The sequence below is a fragment of the Catharus ustulatus genome, chromosome 9, assembly GCF_009819885.2.
Source record: "Catharus ustulatus isolate bCatUst1 chromosome 9, bCatUst1.pri.v2, whole genome shotgun sequence".
In the NCBI taxonomy this organism is placed as follows: Eukaryota; Metazoa; Chordata; class Aves; order Passeriformes; family Turdidae; genus Catharus; species Catharus ustulatus.
The window spans coordinates 5,606,487-5,621,945 of record NC_046229.1 but is presented as its reverse complement, the minus strand read 5'-3'; the positions used below and the strand labels follow the sequence as shown (position 1 = coordinate 5,621,945).

Genomic DNA, 15,459 nt, shown 5'->3' with positions numbered 1-15,459 from the left:
TTAACATAAAAGCTGCAGCTACACTTGATTAATTCCAGGCATTTGGTAACTGGAGACAAATCTCAGCAGTGCAAAGGGAACTTACACTCCCTCCCAAATGTGTGAATCAAGCCACCACTTCAGTGCACACTGTGGTTTTTGTGTAACAAACTACATTCCCTTTGTGTAAGGTGAAGTGTTAGACACAGGTACAAAAGAAGCATGAATGATAATGCAATAACCATCTGACACAGCCTGGAAAACCTCAACACAGGATGAACTGGGAATGAACAGAAAAACACAAGGCGCTCAGGAAAGTTGTATTTCCAGGTGTAGATACTAAACAAAGCAGTCTAAGAAGGTAAAGGAACGGACAGCAGATACCCCAGAGGAAAAGCAGCAGCATTTTGGATTGAAAAAAAGAGAAAGGGGACCAGGTGCCCAGGTTGGGTGCTGTGCCAGGCTGCCATCTCTGAGGCTCTGCTCCCTGTCCCACAGGGAAGCACCCCAGCAGACCCCATGGAGCTTTCCCTCCTCAGGTGGTTCCTGTATGCTCAGGGAACCTCCTCAGGCACCTGAGAGGGTCCTGTGACAACACCCAACAGCTGCTTATTTGTAAAGAGGTTCAATTTAATGAGCCAGGGCTATGATACAACACTTAGGGGACATGGAAAGCAAACAAGCATCCTCCCTGACAGACAGCAGCCACACTCTCCCAGTTTTAGGATGTGCTCTCTGTCTGCCCAGGCAGCATTTCAAGGGCTAAGCACAGGGCAGGTAACACAGGCTGTGCCAGGGCAGGAGCTCAGCCTGTCTCAGTTCTCACTAGACAGAACGTACCATTCCATCCTTATTGATACTTTTTCCATACATAGTTGGAAAGGCTGTTCTCAGAGATCAGTGCCACCTTCTCTGTATTAGTGTAGAATGGGCCAACTCATGCACAGGGAGGTTGGAGGGACCTGCCTGACACAAGCCTGCACATGACAGAACCAAAATGATCCCAACTCTGCTGTCCCCTTGGCCTGGCAAGGATCCCTCAGGATTTCACCTCTCCTCTGGACACCTAACAGGGCACACCACCACTGCAGAATAACACAGATTGCAAAGCAAGTCATCAATGTTCATATTACAGCAGAGCTGTGTGCATGGATGCCTTCTAGTACCCTCTTAGAAGATCTTGCTCTTAAAATTGCACTTGAATATTTCCATTTAAATTGCCATGCTGATCCCTGAGGTATGGGTGGCACACCATGTACCAGCCACTCTGGAATGGCACCTGTTCCTTAAAACATCCCAGAGTGAGGATCAACAAATAGTTCCTCCAAGGAGCTCAGTCTTCTGAGCAGGGGCATTTTGTGCAATGTCTGCAAGGAAACAAGGACATCCAAGGCTCAGCCTAAGGTTCCTCAGGTCAGGAATGTACTGCTAAAAGACAAAACAGGAATTTTCTTCAATTCCTGCAGTTTTCAAGTATCTACTCATATCTTCATTGAATGCAGAGGAGCCACAAATTAATACAAATGGCTTTCTTCGACAGGAATTTACTATTGTCTTCATCAAGTCTTCATTGAGACGACCAGTGTACGTGTTCTCCTGATAGCTCTGAGGAAGTTTTTCCAGTGAAGATTCCTGAAAAGGTAAAAGATTTGCTGTGTGTGACATTAAAAAGGACAACATTCTTAGAGCTGAATCTCCCTCCTCCCCTCAGAGTGGTGCACAGGATGATTTTCACCTTTGTGACACCATGTGGGTGACACTGACCCTTCCTGAGAGCTGCATTCCTCTTCCCAAGCCCAGATGAAATCTTTTCCTGCCAAAGGAGCTGGCCACTCACTCAGAGGGGACTGAACAAAGCCAGAGTGTAACTATCACTAATAAACGCTGCAGAACCTTCTCCATCAAGAACATCTCCCAGGGCACCTTTCTATTCCCCAGTCCCAAGTCTATTCCTCTCTATTGCCTCTCCCATTCCCAAGTCTCTTTCAGTCCCATCTCCCTTGACCAAAGCTGAAAGCAGCCAGCTCTGCTCCAAATACAGCTCTGATCCCATGAGAAGTGTCAGATCCTGTGGCGCTGGATCCAGCAGGGACTCCCCTGCTGCAATTAATCAGGAGCAGAAGGTGCTCAGATGTGGTGGTGACAGGCAGCACAATGAAATACAGACAGATCCATAATCCCAAGAGGGAGGATGCACCAGCCAGCCTTGGACTACCACAAACCCACTAAGAGAGGAGGAAGAAGGAGGAGAGGAGGGGCAGACAGTGTTGACAGGGGTCAGGTGGGCTTTGTGCCCTTTGCTGATTGAATTTCAAGACCTCCTCATGCTCTTGAGACAGCAGTGAAAGAGTTTAAACACCCAGAAAAGGGTATTTAAGCCATGTCACCACAGACAATTATGGTTATGCTCCTACAGAGCAGCTGAGGGGGTGCCCAAGTCACCAGCACTTTCCCCTCTACCAAATCTCATCTTGCTGAGGCCACATGTGGAACAGAATGTATGAGGCAGTTCCACTGTGAGAGATACAAGAAATGATTCATCTGAGAAACTAAAAATGCAATGGGATTCATTCCCTTAGCATAAATAATTCTTTCTATATCCTCCCAGCAATGAATCCTCATTTCTGACAGAAATAATTTTTAACCACCAAATCCATGCAGAACACAGGCAACTTTGGGACCAAATGGAAATGAAAAAGACTGCTCAAAATGTAAGACCATTGAGAGGTATGCCCTCATCCCATGAACGTGGCAGAAAAGTAATTTTACAGAGGGGAAAAAACTTTTAGAAGTCTAAAAATGGGTCAGCAAGGAAAAATAATTGCTGGGAAGTTGGTGCTAGCACACCAGAGGAGAGCTGTGGCCATGAGCAAAGAATGGAAGACAAGGATAGATTAAGGCACTGGTATTAGGAAGAAAAAACCAGCTTATTTGCTGTTTAAGTGCAGCAACAACTGTCTGAAATGGGGGGAAATAACCAACAGTGACTATGCAACAGCAGGTCCATCCCAACAGAACAAGGAGGCAGAGGAACAGTGATGGCCACTTCCCCAAAATTCTCCAGACTAGTAGCAGTGTGGGTACATGTAGCAGATTTAACAACAGCAGCTACTGGATCACAGATTAGGCTGGATGACTGGGAAATAATGGAAAAGTGGAGGAGGCAGAGGCTCATCTAGCACACAGAACCCTCACACATACACACTTTATATCCATTTATTTACCTGGCTTAGGACATAAAATATTCTGATATTCCAGTACCGAGCCAAGTCCTGCAGAAGAGGCTTTAAATAAATTTTGTCAAAGGTAGGGAAGCAGCCAACAAGAGTTACAAAGGTTTCATCCTCTTCATCATCTGTTATGGACTGGAGGATGGGAATCATTGGTGCAAGTCCAGTGCCTGAGGCCAGCATGAGGAGTTCTCCATACTAACAACAAAACAGAGAATTTGGAATGAGCTGTGGTGGCTGGAAATGGGTGTGCTCATGGGGAGTTCCTCTTGCTGCCACCCTGGTAAACAGTCTCTTGAGAAACAACATACCAGAAGGTCATGAACTGGTAAATTCAGATCACAAAATGTATTTTTCTGCAAAGGATTACATATGGCACTTAAAGGGTTTACACATCAAATCTAACAAAACTGGATTTTACCCATATGTAACAATTTATCCTAACTTTAGCCTTGATTTCAATTAATTCATGTTTCAGTTTCAATTCTGCAATATGCTCTGCTGACCCACTGTGTGTTTTCTTCCACTGGAAATGCTCCCTGGGTTTCTCTCGGTTGCTGCAAAGTAAAATCCTGAATGTCCTCTGGAGGAAACGAATATGTCAGGAAACAATTGCTCTGCATAGAGCTTGGTCACTCAGATTTACTTATTTTTGTTGGGGTAAAAAGAAAACAACCCAAAAACAAATCCACCAAAAACCCCAGAAGGCTTTGTGATCTTAATGACCAAAGTCATAGTGTTTCAAATTTGCTCCTCATTTGAAAGGTCAGAATTAAGTAACTGAATTAGTGTGTGTGAGAAGCCTCCCCCTGAAACCAGATCTGCCTTTCCCTGCAGCCAGCCTGGTATTGGCAGGTGGGATCAGCGTTTGGGGAGCGACCTGACACCTCAACAGCTCAGGGAATACCCTAGAGAGGGAAGATTAACACCTCCCCTTGGCCCCTACTCAGTCACAACACAGAGATGTGGGTCAAATCAGCCAAAAACCCATCCACACTCATTGCTGGTGCAAAGTTCCCTTTGTTAGGCACATCAGGAACTCCTAATGCAAGTGATGAACACAGAGCCTTGCTAATCTTTTCCTGTCTCCCATCCACCTCCTCTTCCCTCTTAAATATTCTGCAGTTCAAGAAGGTGCTCCAACTGACTGCTAGTGCTGTCACACTGTACAGTAACCCAGGAAGTCTCTAAAATAATCATGAAAACAGTAATCAAATGGATGTCTTCCCTTCAGAGGACTGAACAAAGCCTGTTGCCACAGGCTGAAGCACCCTATGGCTTTTAGGAACTAACCTTATTAGGCTGATATGGGAACCCTCCAAACGGCCCACGCCAAAAGACCACGTCTCCTTTTTTCCACGTTTTTATGTATTGTGACATTAGCCCAGCTTCATAGCACTAATAAAAAACATAGCACAAAAGAAAAGAATAATTATACTCCATTGGAAAGTTTCCCAGCTTAAAGTCGATTATAAAGTTATCTACATTTAAATGAAAAGGGGACAAAAAAACATTTCGCGTATTTAAAAAAGAAAGATCTTTGTGTTTGAAAAATAACTCGAAGTTATACCCAAAACAAAGACATTTAAATTAAATCATATTGGAACCACTCCAGCTTGAATATAATGTAAACACAAACCCCCTCTCATGCAGCCTGAATTTCCAAAACTGGAAAAAGCTTATCAGAGTTCTTGCTTACAAAGCACACAGAGAAGAGTGTCTTGAATGCAAAGCACAGTGCAGGCCTTCAAGTGTTCTCCAAATCTCAGGGTATGGGGTCTGGAAATGCCCTCTGGGTGCTGTTAGTTATATAAACACTGCATAGCTCTTGCTTTGTTTCAGTCTCTCAGATGCTGCACTGATACAATTAGTGACCCAAAGTCGGCTTTCTCGTTTGTAAAACTCTTTGTTTTCAGAACAGATCATCTGGATGCTGAGGGATGCCTCCACAGTTCCAGAAGAATATGTTAATGTTGGCCCCATGGAAGAAAAACACGAGCAAAAAATCTGCCTCACTTTCACCAGGCACAAACATTATCCAGGCTGTTGCCTGCAGGAATGCTGATCTCACTCATGACTGAGGAGAAGGGCTCAGTGCTTGCTGGAAGCAGAAAGGATGAGAGGCTGGAAAATGAAGGGCTTGTCCAAGCAGTCATGCTCCTGTTCATGTCCTAAATGTGCGACCACTGAATGTTTTAAAAGAAAAACGTGAGCAAAAGAGCAGGATGGGGCCAGAGAACCAGGACTGGCCCAAGCAGCAGGAGCTGAAAAGCCCAAAGCTGCAGCACACAGGGATAAGCCTGGGGAAGAACAACACAAGCAGGGGTCAGAAAATGGGATGTGATACAAGCCTTTGGCAACTGCAGCCCACACAAAAGAAGAGTATTTGGGGGTATTTCCTGCACAGGCAATGGAGAGAAGCCCGGCTCCACACCCCAGTGCCTTGGCTGGCCACCAAGCTGCACTGCAGGCAAACAAAATTGGTGAACCACAAAGCAGCTCAGAAAAAGGGAGTGAGGGAGCCTGTGCTTGTGCTTGCAAGCAGTGTTAGCTAAGAAAGAACACAGATGCTCCTCCCCTCCCAGCCTCTCACTTAAATCTGAAATATTAAGAAGTATTAGCACCAGTTGTTACATTCAAAAGGTAAATCACACACACATCCAGCCTCTGAGTTATTGTCAGAATTCTTTTATGTTCAGAGGGCTCTGGGCAGGTGCTAAGTCTCATGCAAAGAGTGTGCACTTGCTTCAAATAAGCAAATTTTTTACCTCCCTTCTTCAAATACATCTGGAAACCCAAGGCAAGAACAGAAAAGTCAGGCCCACTTACTGCCTATTCCCAAAGGACTTCACTAATGGGAACTAAAACAATCCTTCTTTCATGAAAATTATTTCAAAAAAATTGAAGCAAAAAGTGATTGAGTGGGTTTAAAATGAGTTTTTCTAAATAAAAAGAAAAAAATTTATCTCCTGGAGGAAAACTTCCACACCCCGTTTTACATGGAGAGAAACCCTAACATTATAAAATCACTCAAAAAGAGGGTTATGCTCTGTAAATGGCAACTCCCTCACTCTTAACTGTAGTATCACAAATGCAATGCTGTAATAACAGGAGACAGAAGGGTTTGAACAGTGCTTGGATTGCATAGTAATAATAATATACTACTTTCCAAAATTGCCTCAATAGTGTGAAATATACCACAACCTACAGAGTGAGTTATAAAAATGGCTGCTTTACACTGGGTGTTACCAACCTCTTTTGTCACTGCCAGAGAATAACTATAGCTCCTTTTGGGATGAAAGGTTCTATATAAAGGAAAGGTATCATTACAATCATTACTATTATTATTGAAATGCAAAACCTGTGAGTAATGAGCCGCTATACATGAAATTTCAGTCATCCTGTGAATGTATCCTATTAATGCAACATTTCTCTCCCCTACCACACACCAATTGCCACAAGAATGGGGAAATGACCCTCCCACAGGTGTCCTAGAGAAGCTGTTCACTTTTCTAAAGAGCAGGGTTTGTGTTCGAACATACAATGCATAATAAACCCCAGAAACATGAAATCCTGCAGGACAGGCAGAGGACAAGTGGCCCTTCTCTGCAAGCCACCTGGGATACCCAGCACTCTGAATTTCACACCTGTATGCAGTCTGTGTCTGCCCTGAGGAGTCCCCAGTGACATACAGATGCAGTATTGGAAAAATGTTTGAGTCAGTATTTGCCACACAAAATAATAATTTATGAGAACCCTGAAGACTTTCATGAGACAAATTTCCAGGCAAATCTCCTATAAAATCATTTTAAACTCATCAGCATTTCATGGTTGACTCCATGAAGGTGAGGACACTTGTCCAAAATGGGCTCTGCCACCATATCCACCTCATCAGATGCAGCCTGTGCCTATGGGACACCTCTCTGCCCTGTGGGCCACAGAGTTCCTCTCAGACTGTCTGCACACCAGGAGCAGCTGCCCACTGACACAGGGGTCTTTTCAAGTACAATACAGAGGGGAGTATAAGGGCAAACATTTCCCAAAATCAGTGGTTCAGCTGGGCTGACAACAGCTGTGATTTCAGACAGCCTGAAAAAGCAAAACAAAAGGAGAGAAGGGGAATGGACACATCTTTCCACCTGAGGGACTCTCCCAGGTGATCCCAGGGCTTCTGCTGCAAAGCACTTTTTTGTGTGTCAAGTTCTTCTGCTTTCAGTTTTGTGGGAAAAACTGCAGTTTTTATCAGCAAATCACAAATGCTTCAAAACCACAGAGAAACAGTCCATGAGGGATTTGAGAGAGTCTCACTTGAAGCACTGATAGCTTGCTTGGTTCCTAAAGGAAACACCTTCTACTCCAACCCATACTGTCCAGGCTTACTTACTTTAATTAGAACTTCAAAGTAACCTTCTGCATTCCTGGGGCTAATTGGAGTATAGGCTCTCTGGACCTCCAAACCATTCACAATTCCTCTGAGAAGAGAAACAGGAAACCCCTGTGACTTGGGTCATCTGGGGGCTACTACAGCTCTCTGGGAGACAAGTCCTCTTCCCAGTAGCCCAGCCTGTGCACAGATGCAAAACATTTCCCTTCCAGAGGCAAAAATCCAGGGGCAACATAATGGCTAACAGCACCTTTTGTTTTCCCAGTGGTGGCCTCAGCTGTACCACATCCAACTCCTGGACACACCCTTGAAAGGGATTTTGTAAGGATATGCAAGAGTGGCAAAGGGGAGAGAAAACACTTAAGTTTGCTGTTCCTTTTGAGCTGGGGTCACTTTCTGCCTCTGGTAATCAAATAACAAAAGCCAAGGCACAGCCTTGACCTCAGGCTTGTCAATATAGACAGTATTTTCCTGTAAGCCTTCCCTTTCCACAGAATTATCCACCCTGCTCTTTGCTACTGACCACGGGAATTGACTGAAGTGACCAAACCTTTTTCTGTGCTGTGAGAGGGAGGAGCACATGCTGTCAGCAGAGCCAGCTGCACACACCAGCCCTGAACGTACCAGGGACGTCAACAGATGCACATCAATGGCATCCTAACAGGACTTTCTCTGTCTGGCAATGATCACCACAGATGGCTCAGAGACAGAAACTTTCCCCAAGTGGCCCCTTTCTGGCAAGCAAACTACATAGGAGAGTTGTTTTGCTAGAAATCAGTCAGGCAGTGCCTGGGTACTGGGGTGCTGAGTTACCCCAAGACACAGGGCCTAAAACACTGAGCTCTGGGGAAGAGCAGCTCATTGTCTTAATTCCAACAAGCTGGAGTAAATAATCTGTTGTAACATCTATTCTTTTAAATCCTTCTTTCTGCAAATGTATTTTCTCAATCACACCTAGTTCTTCCTGAGCCACCAACGCTGGGATAATGCTGAAGAAAACTACAGCTTCTACCATAGAATTAGTAGAGGCAGCGAGCTCACGAGCTCTTTCATCTGTGTCATTGTGGAAGTACAGAAATCATGATTTGCCTGCTATGAAGCCTTTGTCTATTGACAAAACCCTATGTGTTAGGTTACATAATGCAGACTGTTTAACTAGCACAGAGAACAATACCTTAACACGATATGTTGTCCTAAACTCAATTGCAGGCTGCTCTTTCCCGGTAATTCAAATTTGTACTGGTAGGTGTCCTCTGTCAGCTGCTCCACCGAGCTCACACTGAATGCAGTGAATGTATCTGGATTCAGCTCTGAATTATTGCTCTGCAAGAACAACAATAAATAATTACTTGGTTAGATGGTGTCTTTTATTATTTCATTTTTCTCTGAAAGCGAACGTGCGTGCTAATTTAGTGCCAGAGATCCTCAGGACGTGTATTAAACGCTGAAGCCCGGCGCAAATTCCAGCTCTCTGCTGATTCATTATCATGTTCTGCAGCGTGCACTTTGGGATCGTGCATTTCTCCCCACCACCACCTTTTTAAATTACATTTTTTTACACCTTACAGCAAGGTCATCCTATTATGACTCACTGCAATCATTTTCTCATGTCTGGAAACAAACAGAAATAATTCTGCTAAAAGAGCCAAGCACTGCTTTGGGGGCAACTTTGCAGCCTGCTGATGGCCACAGTGAACAGAAAATACTGTCAGTTGTTTCAGCTGATCTTTTTTGCTTGACCCAGCATAGTTAATCTTACGTAAAAGGGCACTGACAGGCTTAAAAATTACACTCTGAAGACAACTGCTCCACCACACACAACACAGCTTTTGCTCAGCATCACAGTACGAATCTAAAAATCAAGCAAAGATGAGAAAGGTGAGGAAAACAAAGCTTCTCCGAGGAAACTGGGAGAGGATAAGCTGCAGAGCCAGAGCTGTAATGCGACACCAGGGAGAACTCTACACTTGGAAAATCACATTACAGCAGGGAGAGTGGCCAAGGGGGAGGGTGAAGGCTGAGTTTGGGGAATTGCATTTACAGCCCTCTCTTAAGGCACCACTTGAATTTATCCCTCACCCATCACCACAACCCCACACCCGAACAAGTACGATCAAAGCACAGGCTCCAGGATGCAGACAAATGGACCTGCTCCTTTTTTCCCACGAGAAGGCTTTTGTCTTGCATCGCTTTGGCTCTCTCCCACTGTGCGAGCTCCTTCTCGTACACATCGTAGATGCAGGGCTTGCAGCCGCTGCCGCAGCACTGGGATGGAGAAGGTTCCTGGGGCCTCAGAGCCAGCCAGTCCTGCTCGTTGTCACTCATTGCCTGCAAAAAACCACAAGCCTTGCATCAAACCCAGCACGATGGAAAGCAGTGGGTGCTCGTCAGCTGGGTTTTTTTCGCAGAACTGAGAAAATGTCTCTCGAGCATCTCGCACGTGTATCAAACTGAAAACCTGGAGCTGATCTGTGCTTGCAACACCCCGATTGTGCTCAATGCCTCTGCACAAACGGCAGCCCTCGCAGCCACCAGCCCAGAGCAGAGCCTCACCCAGCCCCAGGCCCTCCTCCTCCTCTCCAGACAGGCTGCCCAGCCAAACCTACACCCTCTAATCCTGCTCGTTCCGCCGCGGTGATTTCCTACAAAAGAGCCGCTTGCTCAGCCGGAGCAGAAACATCTTAAAAATCTGCTGCCGTGTCCAGGAGAAAGGGTGACAAAGGCAGCCACCAGGACAATGGGTAACAAACCCAGCCACCAGATGTGGCCTGAGCTCTGTGCGGCTCCGGAACGGGGGAGGGCAGCGAGCTGAAAGAGCCAAGACTCGAGGCGAAGAGGGCAAAGTCTCGGGCAAACAACACTTTGGTTACGGGCTTTGAATAAATGGCTTTAAACGCACAGCCTGGGGAGGCCAAGAAGCACAGGATTTTATCCCTCGCTCCCGTTGTTTCCAGTGAGTTGTACCCGGGCCGAGTTCAGGCTGTTCACATCACACCTGCGTGAGGCATCCCTCGGACACAAAGCGGCCCACAGGAAATTATGAAGCCACGGGTGACGAAGCGGAGGAAGCGAACATTTAGCGCTTCCAGCAGTTTCATTGTCAAGGTCAATTAATTAACTAACCTTCACCCCTGTAACAGAAACACACTTATTTTAAGCAGGGGGAGGGGAACTAGAGAGAGAACCAAAGGCGACTGGCCCGGCTTCCCACCGCGCCCGCTGTCCGGGGGCTCGGAGCACCCACAGGCTATGAACGGGGGGCAACCCGACGTGACCACGAGTGAGTCCGATACGCCCGGGCTCGGGGCTGCGCAGATTTACGGAGTTTCAAGCACTTACTGTGCGCGCCCGGGGGCTCGGCCAGGCCGGCCCGGGGCAGAGCGGCCCCAGCCCGGGACACGAGTGCAGGCCCCGCCGGCTCCCGCCCAGGGACGGTCTCTCAAGTGCCCCCCCACTCCACAGGCGAGGAGGTGCCTCTCCCCGCCCAGCTCCCCAGTCACCAACCCAGGGCCTGCCCTCACCCGCCAGGCAATTTGCCGACCCTCCCTTACCGCGGGGCGCGCCCGCCCGCCATTGGCCGCCGCCGCCGTCACTCACGGGGGTGACGGTGGGGGGAGAGCCCTCGCCAAGATGGCGGCGGGCGGGCGCTGAGGCGGCGGCGGGAGGAGCGGGAGGATGGCGGCGATGGCGGCGGGGCCGATGGCGCTGAGGCGGGCGGGGGTGGCGGCGGTGGCGGCGCGGGGTCTCACCCACAGCGTCGTCCCCCGCGGGGGGCGGCCCCGCCACCGCGCGGCGCTTCCCCGCACGCCTTGGACCGTGCGCGGGCCGCCGCCCCAGGTGCTGGCGGAGATGGTGGAGCCGCGGCCGGTGCGGGAGCAGGTGGAGCTGGACACCGTCACGTTCGCGGAGCGGCTGCACTACGTGCCCGGCCTGGCCCGGCCGCGCTTCCCGCCCTGGGAGCGTGGCTGGCACGACCCCTGGCACTCGCCGGGGCCGCGCTGCGAGGAGATGCCGCTGTACAAGGAGCGCGGGTGCTTCATCTGCCACCAGGGTGTCCGCATGCTGGAAGGTACCACACACCCCGCGCTGCCCCCTCCCCGAGCACTCCCTTCTGCTCCTGCCAAGGGTTCTCCTCGCTCAGAGTGTAAAACACGCGCTGTGCAGAGCCTTGCCCAGCCCCGTCAGCTGCCAGGCAGCCTGGGTCACATCTAGAATGGTTTGGGTTGGAAGGGATCAGCACTGTCACCTGAGACCGATCGCCTTGCGCTGTGTTTGCAGGAGTGCGGCAGGCGCAGTGGCTCACCAAGACGAAGCTGGTGGAAGGTTTGCCCCCAGCCGTGCAGGGCATTGTGGATAACCCGGCTCTGGGGCTCCAGGAGCTCGAGGAGAGGGTGAAACACATGGTGTCCCACGCGAGGCTGTGGGACACGGCAGAGGCTGCTCCCAAGAGGGAAAAATACTGGTGAGTCCTCAGCTGAAGGGGAGGTTTTAAACACTACAGAGAAAATTCATACACAGATCTTCTGTGGAAAGAGGGTCTGCTGTGCAAGACCAGATTGTCAAACAAAAAAAAACCCAACAACCAAAGCAACAAATAAAACCCCGTTCTGAATATTGACAGTAACACTGACATAAATACTGCTCTAGATCAAAGCTTCTTTCAGGCCAATGTCTCTGTTTCAACTCAAGATCTACTTCTAGCTGATGCAGAGTATCAATTTTAAAAATAATTGTAAGCATTACATCTGCCAACTTGAAACAGGCCTGGTGTGTGTGATACCAATCTGCAATCTCTCTTAACTGTTTGGGAGTGTTATGCCATTATATGTTGTACATACAGTGATTTTACAGCATTCGTGCCCCAGAAGCATCTGCCAGCTATTATGATCTCATTTTTATGTAACTGTTTCTTTTCTTGTTTTGCAGCCCGGTGCTGTTTGAAAACCTGATACATGTATGCAGGTTAATGTCTGGGAAGTATCCTTCTCTGAGTAAAAGGATGTTGGCTAGAAACTGCAGGATAGCAGCAACGTGGGAAAGAGGTCAGTCGCTGCTGTGGTGGAAGCATTTAGCTGTGTAAGTTAAGAGGGGTAGCAAAGCTTTAAGGCTGAGGATTTAGAGAAAATTAAACAATTTCTGGAACCAGGTAATTCTTTCTAGTTTAAGTAGTGCTGTTGGCATGGGCAGCCTTGGATGATGGCAGGATGCTGTCCCTGAGGAGATTATTAGGTGGTGAGATGGTGGGAGAAGGGAACCAGTGTCTTAGGCCTGAGTGTTTATTTTCTTGTGTCCTAAATCAGTGCTGTTGTTTTTCTAAGGCTGTTTAGTTAAGAACTTAACCCTAGCAATTAACATTGGCATTTTAGAAGAAGAACTTACTGCTGAGCTACTATTTAAGATGGGTTTGGAGGTGAGGGAGAGAGAGTGAGCCTTGTAGAATAGACTGGCAAAAGGAAATGTACATCTTTCCCTGGTATTACTTCACCAGTGTTTGACTGTAGCCTAATTTCCCTCCCCAGAATCCATCCTCCTTCAGGTCCGTGGCCTGAGTGGAATCCTCATGAACTCTATGACCCCCATACCACCAGTAGCCTCCAAGGAGGAGATACTGGCCACCAAAGAACATGTTCTGGAGACCTTCTATCCCATTGCGCCTACGATCGATCTTCAGGAGGTGAATGTGTACAAAGAGCTCAATGACACAGGTCAGCATTTTGGGTTAGCTTGGGAGTCCTTGTGCAGCTGGGAGCAGGGAGTGTGTGGGAATGAGGGGACAGAGGAATGGGCACAGGTTTGCAGTGCAAGTGCTCCAGACCTGTGGTGAGTACTGAGGACAAGAACTTAAACCCCAGCAAACTACTTGAACAGTTCCTGAAGATAATGGGGAAAACCTTGGCTGCACAGTGTCTTCCTGAGCGGTTTCTGACATGAGTATGTGCCCTTTAGGTTTCAGAGATGGTTATCCCTACTCTCATCCTCACACCCTGTTCTTCCTGGAGTCTGCCAACGCTCGCACGGACAGGTTCAGACCAGAACAGCTCCGTGCTAAAATGCTGATGTTTGCTTTTGGCAATGCGCTGGCCAAGGCCAGGGTGCTCCATGGGGTACGTATGGGAGCTGCTGCTGGGCCTCTCTTCTTCCTCTACTGCTGCAGCCAGTGCAGGGAGGCCGGAAAGCCCCTCACAGCAATTTTCACATCTAAGCTTCCCAGTCCAGGGGTGAAAACCCAACCTTCAGAAATCCAGAAATCCACTGCTCAGTAAGGAGCATGTTTGTGATGCAGCAGGGTGGTATGGGCAGGAACCAGGGAGTAAGTTCAGCTGTAAAACTCTAACCCATCCCACAGCTCAGTATGCAAATTTACACTTCATTGCTGGCTGAAGGAGGAATTTTAATTAAAATACAAAATCTGCATTCAAAACTAGTTTGACTAGAGTAATTTTCTGGGCAAGGTAACAATATATTTATTAAAATCTTGGCTTTAAACCAACCCAAAGATGCAGAATCAGCAAGTACTCATACAATTTCTGTTGTAACTAGCTTTTGAAACATTCTCCCCTGCATGCCCCTTCTTTTCCTAGAATGATCCCAAGGTTTTGGAGCAGCCAGTAGTGGTGCAAAGCATTGGCACAGATGGACAGCTCTTCCAATTCATGGTGTTCCAGTTAAATACAACAGATCTTGTCTCTAATGATGGCATAAAAAATCTAGTGTGGATTGACTCTGATCAGAACCTGTATGAGAGAGCCCAGTGTGTCCCAGAAGTCAAGAAGGGAGTTGTTATGGTAAGGAAAGCTTGGGAAATGGTCGTGGGAATGCTGCCCTTCCACCAGAGCTGGGGGTCTGGGAGCTGGCACAGAGCTGCAGCAGGTTTTAAACCAGCTGGAGGGACCTGGAGTGGACATTGGCCTCTTTTTTACCTTAGCAGGTGTTCCTGAGGGGACCAGTTCCTGAGTATTTGTAGTGCTGATGTTCAACATGCCAAGCTTAACATGAACTCCTAGAAGCAGCTACCCCCAGCTTTAATCCACCATCTCATGAAGTGCTTGTTTAAAACCAGCTCTGAGGAGGGGAGCGCTCACAAGTGACCATCCTCCTCGCTGGGGAGTAAATAGAGCACAGGGCTGCCAGTACTGGTTATACTGGGAGAGCATCTCTCTCACAGGCAAAGGGGTTCTGCCCTCTGAGATTGACACCAGTGGAAGTACCCCCACACAAGCCCTTCTGGGGAGGGAGAGCACAATTTGGAAGCTGCCATGCCTGAAAGTCTTATTCAAGCATGTTTAAAGCCGTTGTTTGTCTACATTAATCACTTCACTGCAAACTGAGCATCCGTGTCTTTCTCTGCAGAAGCCCGCTGGAATTTCTGGCTTTCAGCCAGACACATTCAAGAAGTTTCTGGCACTGTATCTGCATGGAACTGTGTGAAATTCAGCTCAAATGAAAATACTTCACCAACTGTACCTGCTGCTCCTCTTTGCCAGAACCGTCGTATAATTAAAGAAAGGTGGATTAATTTACTTTAAAAAATAAATTATATTGTTACGGAAAGTAAAATTTTATTTTAAACTAAATAGTGCATGAAGAAACTCTTTCATTTTAGGGGCTCACCTCTGGATTTGGGTTAGAGAAGTCATCAGATACATCCTCCTGCACTCTTCCTCCATTGCCTGGGAAGAACATAAGCCAGTCATTATTCGTCTGCGCAGGCTCTGCTCTCAGTGTGCTTCTGCACAGAGCCAGACTCAAACCTATTCCCGAGATTGCTTTGAGTCCCTCTGAATGCAGAAGAGACTTACAAAGCTTCAAGGGGAAAGCCTGAGCCACGAGCCTTTTTCATTCTGCCTGGCTTTGACTTTGTTTTAC

General features: G+C 47.6%; 2 protein-coding genes across 3 annotated transcripts; one reads left to right on the top strand and one right to left on the bottom strand.

Annotated features, from left to right (window-relative positions):
- Nucleotides 1–588: 588 nt before the first annotated feature.
- Nucleotides 589–11,002, bottom strand: LOC117000463 (NADH-cytochrome b5 reductase-like). 2 transcript variants are annotated; one of them, XM_033068105.1, is made up of 7 exons: nt 10,933–11,002; nt 9,742–9,921; nt 8,768–8,916; nt 7,594–7,681; nt 4,503–4,607; nt 3,204–3,407; nt 589–1,611 (listed from the first exon to the last, which is right to left on the bottom strand). In XM_033068105.1, the coding sequence occupies exons 2-7, from the start codon at nt 9,916–9,918 to the stop codon at nt 1,408–1,410; spliced, it is 927 nt and encodes a 308-aa protein (XP_032923996.1). In that variant the 5' UTR covers nt 9,919–9,921; nt 10,933–11,002; the 3' UTR covers nt 589–1,407. The 2 variants fall into 2 exon arrangements, with proteins under 2 accessions (XP_032923996.1, XP_032923997.1); XM_033068106.2 differs by lacking the exon at nt 10,933–11,002 and adding an exon at nt 10,200–10,361.
- A 266-nt stretch (nt 11,003–11,268) lies between these two features.
- MRPL37 (mitochondrial ribosomal protein L37) lies at nt 11,269–15,167 on the top strand. The gene is made up of 7 exons (XM_033068055.2): nt 11,269–11,662; nt 11,872–12,055; nt 12,520–12,635; nt 13,113–13,298; nt 13,540–13,697; nt 14,175–14,378; nt 14,944–15,167. The coding sequence occupies exons 1-7, from the start codon at nt 11,269–11,271 to the stop codon at nt 15,019–15,021; spliced, it is 1,320 nt and encodes a 439-aa protein (XP_032923946.2). The 3' UTR covers nt 15,022–15,167.
- Nucleotides 15,168–15,459: the final 292 nt, after the last annotated feature.